General features: G+C 44.9%; 1 protein-coding gene across 1 annotated transcript in view; it reads right to left on the bottom strand.

The window, feature by feature from the left end:
* Positions 1-12177, bottom strand: part of LOC145400934 (protein zer-1 homolog) — a 397151-nt gene that overhangs the window by 161424 nt on the left and 223550 nt on the right. The window contains exon 8 of the mRNA XM_080273299.1: positions 7334-7495. Within this exon, the coding sequence (XP_080129425.1) occupies positions 7334-7495 (162 nt within the window). The remainder of the gene's footprint in view (positions 1-7333; positions 7496-12177) is intronic.

Genomic DNA, 12177 nt, shown 5'->3' with positions numbered 1-12177 from the left:
CCAGGCCTTACTAGAGAGAATGGCCAAGTAACTGAGATAAGATTATGATCGGAGGACATCAAAAGAATATAAATACAGTAAGTGGGAGAAAAAGATCAGTTATGCCAGAACTCTCTCCAATGAAGTCAGGGATGTGGGCAGGGTATTGTAAAGGCTATTCTAAATAATTAAGGATATAATGGAAGTAGGCTTGTTCACCAAGTGCATCAGTGAGTGGAGAGGAGTACCACGGGTGGCAGTGAACATTTAGACCACATAAGATGGTGATTTCAGAAAAGGAAGAAATGGAAGTAATGTGTTCCACTTTAAAAGGTAGTCAAAGAATTCTGTATAAGTTATGAGAGAGACAAAATCAGTGTGCAGAGAATTTTGATTCTAGAACACATATATAATGACAGGAGAGAAAAAAATCAGTGTGCAGAGAATTCAGAAGAATCAAGTTCAGGAACACAGGAGCAAGTTAGACTGAAATGAGTACATGGAGGGGGAAGTACAGAGAAGAGTTTGGTATTAGTACCCTCAGACACCTGGGTCCTGAGGGATGTAAGGGAGGGTGTATGGGTGCTTGAGTACACTGGTACTGACCACAGCCAGACCTCAGGGAGTATCATACTGTCAAGAGTTACTAAAAACAGTGAAATAATGTGTAAATATTGTGTAAATAATAGTGAATAAATAGACATAAATTTGTTAGAAAATAAGTATCATGGAAAACATAAAATAAGCCATTCTACCCATGCCCAGTGCCTAGGGGTTAAGGCTGGGTGCTCCAATGGCATATATGATAACTCTGAAACTGAGAATGTCACCTGTACTGTGCATGCAGCCTGATAAAGGCAAATAGAGAAATGTGCTTATGAGAGTGTTGCTGAAAAATATAAAAGGTCACTGAAAGGAATGAATGAATGAATAAATCAAAATGTGACATGGCGGTGCAATAGCAGAGGTCATATGCCACCAAAAAAAAAAAAAAAAAAAAAAAAAAAAAAGAGAGAGAGAGAGAGAGAGAGAGAGAGAGAGAAATGATGCATAAAACAAAATGACAAAATCAAAGAAACAACCAAAACTAAAACTTGGTGGAAAGATTGAGGTTAAACGAGAACAATATAAAACACAAACTAAAATATGGTAACGCCCTACAGTTTGTGGAGAAGGCAGGAACTCAACACAAAGGAGAAGGTGCCTCCTCCCATAGAACAAGCCTCTTCCCCAAGCACCAAGGAGAGAAGGTACGGTCCATTGTCGGCTCGGCACCCGGAAAGGTACCGCCGATGAAGGTCCTCAAGACTGGGACATTCCAAAAGAAGATGCCACACAGCCAAAGGAACCAGACAGTCATCACAATAGGGAGGGGGCGCCTTCTCCATTAAAAAACCATGAGTCAGCCTAGTGTGGCCAATCCGGAGACGGGCCAAAGCTGTTTCCCACTGTTGGGATAGTCCCACATACCTCCCATTGCCGAGGTTCTGACGAATGCTGAAGAGTTTGTTCACCCCTACTGCATCCCACCTTCTCTGCCAACAGAGACGGACAGCTTCTATAGTGCTTGTACGTAAATCCTCAGATGGGACATGGTAATGGGGAGAGCAAGGCGGCTCTCGCCAAAGAGTCAGCACGCTCATTGCCTACGACCCCCACATGAGCGGGGACCCCAACACATCTGTACAGAAAATCTGTGCCTGTGTAATAAGAACAGCCACTTCAAGATAGACAGGACTAGAGGGTGTGATGAGAAGCCACGAGACAAAGCTTGCAAGGCACTGGCTGAGTCACTAAAACTGGTAAGAGAAGCAGGGGGGAAACTAAAAATCAACTCAACTGCAACTAAAATAGCTGTAAGTTCAGCAGTAAAAACAGAGGCAGAAAGAGGACGACTCCCGCCACGGCTGTAATCACGGAAAACTACACCAAAGCCTGTCCCAACACGGGACTTGGAACCATCAGTATATACAGGGATCAAGCCACTGTGGGCAGAGGCGTGTTCTAAAAAATAAGACAGAGCTACCCGTGTGGAAAGAGAGGCCTTCCTCTCAGGGAAGTAATCACATGGCCGTACTTCTGGGAGAAGCCAGAGAGCCACTTGGGGAACACACACAGGGCAAACAGGAGACTGCTGAACACCTAACTCCTCCATGGCAGCCCTCACTCTGTACCGAAACGGTTGCGGATAGCGAGGGTGGGTGCTATAAAAGGGGAAAAGAGCGACCTCGGAGACAGCCATACAACTTAGTAAGGAAGGTAACAGTGAAGGCGGTGCCAACACTGCACCAGTAAAGACTGGTGATGGAAATCTAGTGGCGGTTCATTTGCGTCTACTAATAGACTAAGAATTGGGGAAGACCGGAAAGCTCCAGTTGACAGACGGATCCCAGCATGATGGATTGAACTGAGAGGCTGCTGCCGTGCCTCAGTAGCAGAAGAGTATACCACACACCCATAGTCCAATTTGCTCCATACTAAGGCACGGTAAAGGTAGAGCAGGGTGGCTCTATCAGCGCCCCAAGACAGGTGAGATAGAGTCCGTAGGAGAGACAGGGCACGGTGGCAGGATAAACATAATGCACGGATATGGGGAACCCACGTCAGTCTTCTGTTGAAAACAAGTCTGAGAAACCTTGCTTCATCCACACATCGGACCCTGTGACCATATAACCTGAGATTGGGGTCGGGGTGGACACCTCTCAAGCGGGAGAAATGCAAGGCCACCGTTTTTGTTGGGGAGAAACGGAAGCCATGCATTGTGGCCCAATGAGATAAGCAGTCTAGGGCAAGCTGCATGTGACGTTCAGCCACGGGCATCCGGGAGGCAGCATACCATATAGCTAAATCTTCGACATACAGTGAGGCAGACACCCCCTCTGGAATAAAGGACAGAATACCATCAAATGCTATAGCAAAAAGGGTCGTGCTTAGGACACTTCCTTGAGGAACGCCTTCTTCCTGAGGGTACGAAGGAGACAGAGTGTCACCAATTCGAACCCTGAATGAACGGTCACGCAGAAAGTCTGAAATAAATAGGGGCAGCCTAACACGTAAACCTAGAGTGAAGCTGCTTGATAATACCAAACCGCCATGTAGTACCATATGCCTTTTCCAAGTCAAAGAAGACGCACACCAGATGCTGCTTCCTGGCAAAAGCATCACATGCTGCAGCCTCTAGGAGGACAAGTGCATCCGTTGTCGAACGATATTTGCGAAAACCAGACTGACATTGAGAGAGACAGTCATTCCTTTCGAGGAAATACATTAAGCGTGAATTGACCATCTTTTCAAACAGTTTACACAAGCATGATGTAAGGGCAATTGGTCAATATTCTAGAGGACTGGAACCTGTCTTCCCTGGCTTCTGGAATGGCAGGACAACAGCTTCGCGCCAAGAGGTAGGAAGAGCAGAGTCTCTCCAGATTCTATTAACCCTTTAAACGCGGATCATCGCATTTGCGACGCTCGGCAAAAAGGACATAACGGCGGAGCGTCGCGTTTGCGATTCTAGTAAATTTTGAATAACCGCGGGCAGGTAGGCTTCAGCTGGTATTGTCTATCAGTACCACCACCCTTTAGCTACTTTTAGCACATTTGACCTTTGTACCACTGACCTCCGTTGTTGCCAAGTATCGCGTTTTTCCCCCGTCCCCCCCCCCCACCACGGCCCCTGCCAGCCTGGCTGTGATACATGGCAGCGCTCTGAGTGCTCAGAACTGTAAATCTACGCTCTCCTCTCACAAGCAGTTTATGCTAACAGGAAACGCTTGTTTCCCCAGTTGTAACACTAGCATTTTTTCTCACGGTTTGCCCCTGTTTAGTGTCAGTTTACCACAGGCTTTCAAAGTAACATTATGGCGAGTTCTAGCTCTTCCGAGTCAGTGCAAGCGGCCGACAGGAACGAGAATAAAGTGACGGGCGTAAGGCAGAATAAAAAGCGCGCCGTGGTGATCTTTTGGGAAGTAATATGATTGAAAATAATGTAGTATACATGTTTTTAGCTGTGAAAATGGAAATGTTTGTTGAGTGACGGGAAGACCGCCGCCGCACTACATGTCGGCCGTATGCTCCGTTGATATTAGCCTTATTTTCAGTGCTTATTGTACAAATATGGATTTCTAACTACCTTTACGTTGTAGTATAAAGTTTACTGTGACAGAATGAGGCTGTGGTAGAGGGGAAACCGGGTTGCTGGAGGTGTGAAAGTGAAGATTTGGTTACCCAACTTTGCAAGTCTCCACAAGTCCTTGGGTAGTCCACGAAGGCTCAACACCTGTCTCTGGAGAAAGCTGAATGTAAGTACTATCTGCCATACCAAGTACAATGTTCTAGGGTTAATCTCTGATTTTTGGCTAATATTTTCCTACAGGTACTCAGACCGCGATACAACCCCGCCACTCGGGGGGCCGGGACTGTTCACGGCCGCGTTTAAGGGGTTAAAAAGCTTGAGGAGAAAAGACAGTGCTTCATCACCTAGGTGCCGAAGCATTGCATAGGGAATATCATCTGACCCTGATGAGGTGTCATGACAAAAGGAAAGAGCAGATTGGAGTTCATGGGAAGAGAAAGGGAGGTTGTAAGACTCCCCCCTCCCGGGATGGAAGTTCAATACCCTAGCCTCTTCTACGTCCCTGTGTCTGGCAAAAACTGGAGTGCTAGCATCTCTATGGCTGACCGCTGCAAAGGCAGAAGCAAAAATATCTGCCACAGCTGCAGGGTCACCAACAGGCTCACCATTCGACAGCAGCACAGGGGACCTGCCTTGCGGGAATTTTCCCGAAATCTTTTGTATCCTCTTCCACACCTGAGACACTGGTGTCTTAGAGTTTACGGATGACACATAAGCCATCCAAGAGTCTTGCTGGGCTTGTTTGAGGACCCGGCGTGCCCTAGCACGTGCCCTCCTGAATTCGACAAGATAGTGCTCTGTTTTGTATCAATGATAACGTGAAAATGCTGTCTTTTTGGCACGTACAGCAATACTGCAATCCTCATTCCACCATGGGACAGGGCGATAGTTATATGTGCCAGAGGTTCTTGGAACAGCATGGAGGGCAGTAGAATGGATAACAGATGTAAGTAACGAAACAGCTTCATCTATATATGGAAAGTCTGCTATGGAAACACCAATAAAAGTCAAGGAAGAAAAAAGGGACCAGTCCGCCTTATCCAACCTCCACCTCGGGAGACGGGAACAAGGACTAGATATTGCTGCAGTAAGGAGGATAGGAAAGTGATCACTCCCAGGCAGATCCCTCAGAACCTCCCAGGTGAAATCCAGGAGGCAGTCAGGAGAACAGACAGAGAGGTCAATTGCGGTAAATGTATTCGTCTGAGGATGAAAATGTGTAAATGTGCCAGTATTCAGCAGGGAGAGATCCTCATCCTCCAATAAGGATGCCAACAAATGCCCACGTTGGTTAATTAGACAGTCACCCCACAAAGGGTGGCGACCGTTAAAGTCCCTTAGGAGGAGAAAGGCTTAGGTAACTGTCCAAGGAGGTCTTCAAGGTCTGCTTTACTAACTACTGCGCTGGGTGGTAAATAAATGCAACAGACAGTATACCAGCGGTGGGCATACAACCGCACAGCAACACACTGGAGATCAGACTGGAGGTGAACCTGTTGATGAGGGACGTTAGCCCTCACCAAGACAGCAGTACCACCAACTGGGCCCTGGGCCGGCGCAGAGTAAAACACACTGTACCCAGGAGGTGCATGGGGAGTGGCAAAACCGAAAAGGGTTTCTTGGAGACACACACACAAAGGACAGGCAATCAGGAGGGTTCGCAACTCCTCCCAATTACTACATAGCCCGCGACAATTCCACTGTAGGATGGCGTTCGAGTATGCCATAGTACCCATGGTGAAGGAACAATTAGAAGAAGGGGCAAGACAGCCCTATTCCTGACAAGCCACTGGAGGCATGTTGCTGCTTAATATTGCTCTTTGAAGTGGGCTGCTTGGTACCACTATGCTGGGCTTTGACTGAAGGAGGTGTCATTATACTCTTCTTTTGAGGTGGCACACCAGCCAGACTGGAAGGTGGCCTGGATGGTGGCCTTGGTGGAGTAGGGCGACTAGTGGAAACACGAGAAGTCCTAGATGTGGAAATGGATTGCACAGGGTCAGACCCCTGTGAAGGTGGCATTGCGAGACTCGGATCTGAAGCACCAAGGGTCCGCCGGACATCCTTTCCGGGCAGGGACTGGTTCACACGTGGACCATCAGCTTCAGCTTCTGTCTTGCCAGACCTCCCAGCAGCAAGCGACTGAGCCCTCTTAGGATTTAAGGACCCAGAACCTGTCGCACAAGAGTGAGAGGGTGGTGTTGCACGCAGCTGAGGAGGTGCATCATGATCTGGTGGGGGCAGGTCTCCAGAGGCCACCGGAAGTGAAACATCCGACACCTCTGGGTAGGAGATGCCAGACTGGGCTGGCACCTCGGGTGCCCTCTCAGACTCTGAACTGAGTCCAGAGGACTCTTGTACTGAAGGACCGAAAGCATCACTGAAAGGAGACGATCAGGAGTTTATGTCCTGCAGGCTAGTAAAATGGGAGCTTTAGCTCTTCCTCTCACCAGCTTACCATCCACCTTCGGAATACTGCCCCATATGACTAAATGTTCTTGAATTTTGTTTAAAAGAAACTTATCTCAGGAACTTGAATCCTAGAAAATGTTCTTTCATTTACAGCACAGTATTTCATTCCCATGTGAGCACACACATTCATGCAAAGACATTCTGACATCCATATTACCCATCCTTCCCTTCTAAATACCACCAAGGTCACCATCTACTTTTCTCTCATACAGTACTTCAATCTATTCTTTGCCTTTCAAAAAATACAATATTGTATGTGAACTTCAACACAGTCTCCTCTTACTTTAGCATTAATTACTCTAATTCCAAGTCGTCCATCTTCTACAATAACCAAATGCCTTAATCCCAGAAAAGGTGGCCACAAATTAATTACCTCCATGCCAACTTGTCCTCTGCCATTAGGCTGTCCCCTCCAATTCACACCCTCTCAATCATATAGCTCTTTACCCCTTTCCTCCATCTCTTTCTTGGTCTCTCTTCCTCCCCTCCATCTCACTCACATACAATCTCCTAGTCTGTCTCTGATTTTCCACTCTCTATTTCCATTTACCACTCTAAAATTGACACAAACTTCTGTTTTACTTTTTATCTTCCCTTCTTTATCAAACTGATCTATGAATCAGTTTATAATAAAACAACAACTGTTTCCCAGAAACACTGATACCTCTGAGCAAACCTCTACTGAAAATCAGGTGGGAGCTACCACCTACATTCTTTAGTTAATAAAGTACTCAGTGAATGAAACTGCACCTTAAGACATCTCTGAAAATACATCATGCCCTGTCCATCCAGGAAGCGGGCACAGTTGACTGGTGTCTCATCAGTGACATTCCACATTGCAGACCACGCAATCTCCAGCATATCATCATGCATGTGGTGTGTTAAGCGGTTGTTGATCAGTTTCAGCATTGTCTGGAAATATATCACATTCAGTTAATACACTGCCATTACTTGCTGCATTATTGAAAGCCAAAATCACCCAACAATTGTTCTATCTATCTATCTATAGCTAGATGCCATAATCCTGTAAGAGATGGCTGCTTGTCTTTAGGTTAGTTGTTTTACAGGGTGGGGCACTGACTTTCTGCCAATCCAGTCACTGACACACAGGAAGCATGTATGGGTTGGTTATATGGTTACCACCCAACATTGTAAATGATTTCCTGGCTCACAGGAATGTAAATCTGCCTGAAAAAGAAAGAAGTGTAATACAAATTAACAGGAAAGATGGGAAAAATATGAAGAGAGGAGGGCAGACACAGAAAAAGAATGACAAAAGTAAAGGAACAGGCATGCAGCACAACAATATATGAATGGATGATGGTTGCTATCATCTACCATATTCAGGCCTTAGTCTCTCTCAAATTATTCATGAAGGTAGAATGCAAAGTGTAAGGAGACAACTCTAACACACTGTGAGAATCTTTTGTCTCTCATCCTTCATTTTCAGTGTGTGTGTGTGTGTGTATTTACCTATTTGTATTTACCTATTTGTAGTATACAGGAATTGAGCAATGCTCGTGTTGTCCTGTCTCCATATCCACATTTATCAAGTCTACCTTTACACACATGAATGTTTTTCTCATGCACAACCTCTTTGTCTAAGTCGTTCCAAATATTTAAGTATTTACCTAATATACCTAATGGGGTGCTTTCAAAGCTAGTATTCCGCTAGATGGTTCCACTGTTGCAGTAAACACCTTCCCCGGGCTGTTTAACCCCTACACCGCGGGCTTGTTTACCAATGACTTGCGTGTCCCGCGGGGTTATTTGGGCTCCGACAGACTCTCAAAAAATATTTGCCAAAAATCAGTTATTAGTCCTAGAATAATAAAATTACATATGCTTATGGCACATACCTTCAGCTTTCTCCTGGAATGATTGTTGAGCCTTCGTCGGTTACCGTAGGACTTGTGGAGACCTCTGAAGTAGGGTAACGAAGTCTCCACTTTACACTTCCCGACAACCCGTAATATGATTACCACAGCCAGATACAAACACTATAAACACTATTCTACAATTTTCAAGTAGTTTGGGATTCATACTCAAAAAAAAAAAAAAACACTGTGAAAGCAATGGAAATTACGAGCGCGTCTGATCATCGCACTGGCACTAGTTCGCTCTTGGTAGTCTGTCATTTATTATTCATAAAACCCCTCACACTTTATATTTCTATTACTATATAACACTTATATATATCTACAGTCTTTATCCATAAGTTTCCTTCAGTAGTATTAGTTTATTGTCACTGTAGAGATTCAATTTCTTTCAGTAAAATACGTAGCATTCACTTTCTCGTCCTGTATACTGGCATTGAGAGTGAATGTCACTTTCATCTTCACTCTCATAACTCATAGCATTCAGACATCTATCTATCTATCTATAGCCCGACGCCCTAATCCCGCAAAGGGTGGCCGCAGACAAAACGCCTCCAAGTCACTCTGTCACCCACCATTTGACTCCCCTCCCCCCAACTCACCCCCCCCTCCCTCATATACCTCTCAACTCCATCCCTCCACCTCATCCTCGGTCTACCCCTCCCTCTCCCTCCCTCCACCTCACCTACATACACCCTCTTAGTCAGTCTTTCATTCTCCATCCTCTCCACATGTCCAAACCACCTCAGTGTATTTCTCCTAATCTTTTCAACCACATCCACATCTACCCCACAACGTTCCTTCACTTCTTCATTCGTCAACCTGTCCCTCCATGTCACTCCACATGCTCCTCTCAAGTAACTCATTTCCACTGCTCTCACTCTTGACTTGTTCCCCTCTTGCAAGGTCCACGCCTCGCTTCCATACGTCAGGGTAGGGATCACAATACCATCATGCAGTGACTTCTTAACTTCCATACTCACCTCCCTATTTCTCATCACTGCTTTCAGTGTGCCAACAACCTTCCTTCCCTGCTGTACCCTTTCACGTACTTCATCCCCCAAAGTTCCATCCTTACTCATCACACTACCCAAGTACTTGAATGCACTCACATTCTCCATATCCTCACCATCCAACCTCACTGCACACTCTGTGACTTCATTCCTCTCAAACACCATAACTTTACTTTTGTTTACATTAACTTTCAGCTTCCTCCTCCTACACACTGTCCCAAATTCATTCACCAAACCTTGCAACTCCCATTCATCTTCACTCAACAATACTGTATCATCAGCAAACAGCAACACCGGAAGCTTCCAAATCTCACCCTCATTCATTAGGGCCACCCCGACATCCACTGCCCTACCTTGTACCTCCTTTATGACCCCATCCATATATATATTAAACAGCCATGGAGACATTACACACCCCTGTTTCAGTCCCACACTGAGATCAAAGAACTCACTCAGCTCTCCATCCACTCGCACCGTAGCCCTAGCTCCCTCGTACATACTCTTCACAGCACTCAACAATTTCCCCTCCACTCCATATATTCTTAATACCTTCCACATACCTTTCCTATCTATTCTGTCATAAGCTTTCTCCAAGTCCATGAAGGCAGCGTACACTTTCCTTCCCTTCTCTAGATACTTCTCCACTAAACATCTTAGAACAAATATCTGATCTACACACCCTTTTCCCTTCCTAAATCCCCCTTGTTCTTCTCCAACTAGCTCCTCTGTCATATGCCTCACCCTGTCAATGAGTATTCTACCATATATTTTACCAGTCACACTAAGAAGGCAAATACCCCTATGGTTACCACATACTTCTCTCTCCCCTTTTCCTTTGTACAGAGGAACAATTATACCTGATTTCCAGTCCTCTGGAACCCTTCCCTCTTCCCAAGCCAATCTACACAACTTCCATATCCACTCCACAACAATCTCACCCCCATACCTAAGCATTTCACCACACACTCCATCAATTCCTGGGGCCTTTCCCAGCTTAATCTTCTTCATCGCTTCCACTACTTCCGACCTACTGATCTCTTCCTCCCTCCTCTCATCTCTTCTTCTCCCAGCCATTCCCCAACCACTTATACTCACACTGCTCTCACTCTCTACCTTCAACAAATCCTCAAAGTGCTCCTTCCATCTCCTCAATTTCTCTCTCTTCTCCACCAACAATCTATTATTCCTATCTTTCACTCCCCTACTATTTCCCCTTTCACACTGCCTTACTTTCTTTACCTCCTTCCAAAACAATTTCTTACTCTCCCTCCATTTCACACTCAGATTCCTCCCAAACTCTTCATCCACTTTCTTCTTACTCTCCTTCACCAGTCTCTTAACCTCCCTTCTCCTGCTCACATATACCTCTCTCTTCTCTCTCTCATCTTCTCCCCTACCTCTACTCGCCAACCATTCACCATATGCATTCAGACATGCTAGAGTGAAACTTTCACTTTCATTACTCCTAGGGTATATACTCGTATTCTTATACTACTACTCATTTACATTTCTATTTACGTTCTCTATTTTATTTACGTTATTTACATTTCTATTTTATTTACACTGTGTTGTGCACTGTCACTTGAAATAACTTATAAAACTATTTTCCATTGTTCACGTATATTTACATTCATTACTTTCACTTGCTGTTTACACATTATTTACAATTCCACTTGCACTGTTTTACTCAATAGAAAGATCGTAGTCACTCTTTTATCAATTGTCGGCCCTTTACCTCTTTCCACACGAGGTTTAGTAGGGGGTAAAGGTCACAGGGCCATTTGCATGGGGGTGAAAAAAGGCCTTGAAGTCAGCAAGAAGAAACATATGTACTCTCGCTTGGGAAGATAAGAGTGAACTGATAACGGAGGGCCAGCCAGCGTGGAGGCCTGCTAGGGGTTATTCAGAGTTACCAATATTACTTCTTGAAACAGCTAAGTCTAGCACTGATATGATTGGCAGGAAATCTAGACAATACATTATAAATTTGGTAGTTCCAGGTGAATGTAAATATCACTTAGGCTTCTCCCTTCCCTCCTTACATGTATATTTATTACGAAAATAGATTAGAGGCCTACTTAGGAGATATATATTCAGAGCTACCAATGTTATATCTTGAAACAGCTTTGTCTAGCACTGATATGATTGGCAGGAAATCTAGACAATACATTATAAATTAGGTAGTTCCAGGTGAATGTAAATATCACTTAGGCTTCTCCCTTCCCTCCTTACATGTATATTTATTACGAAAATAGATTATACGGCATATTTCAAGGGGAAAAAAACAGCGAAAATTAGCGAACGAGTGCACGTGAGGTGTTGTCAGGTGATAATTAGCCAATTCCAGGTGTATGGCACTCTCACTTACCTTATTTCTTTCTTGTATATATTATTTGGTATAAGAATAGGACACAGGGCTTATTTCAATGGATGAAATCAGTGGAAAATTCCAGGGAAGATTTACTTAGCGTAGCACGGCCGGGCAGGCGAGAGGATAGGGTAATGGAGGGGGGGTAGGGAGGGGAGTCAAGAACGGGGAGAAATGGCTAAATTGTCAACAATGGATGGGAGTACAGATGAGATTAGGAGTGCTGACTAGTGTTGGACATTGGCAGTAATGATAGATGATACAAGCCCCCACTTGGAAGCCCGGGTGAATTCAAAATAACACAGAATCACAAAAGCGACGCCCCGCGGTATGATC

Source organism: Coenobita brevimanus, chromosome 54 (genome assembly GCF_032717465.1).
Source record: "Coenobita brevimanus isolate Jiangsu-jjx chromosome 54, ASM3271746v2, whole genome shotgun sequence".
Classification (NCBI taxonomy): Eukaryota; Metazoa; Arthropoda; class Malacostraca; order Decapoda; family Coenobitidae; genus Coenobita; species Coenobita brevimanus.
Note: the sequence above shows the minus strand (reverse complement) of the source record. Positions and strands in the feature narration are given on the sequence as shown.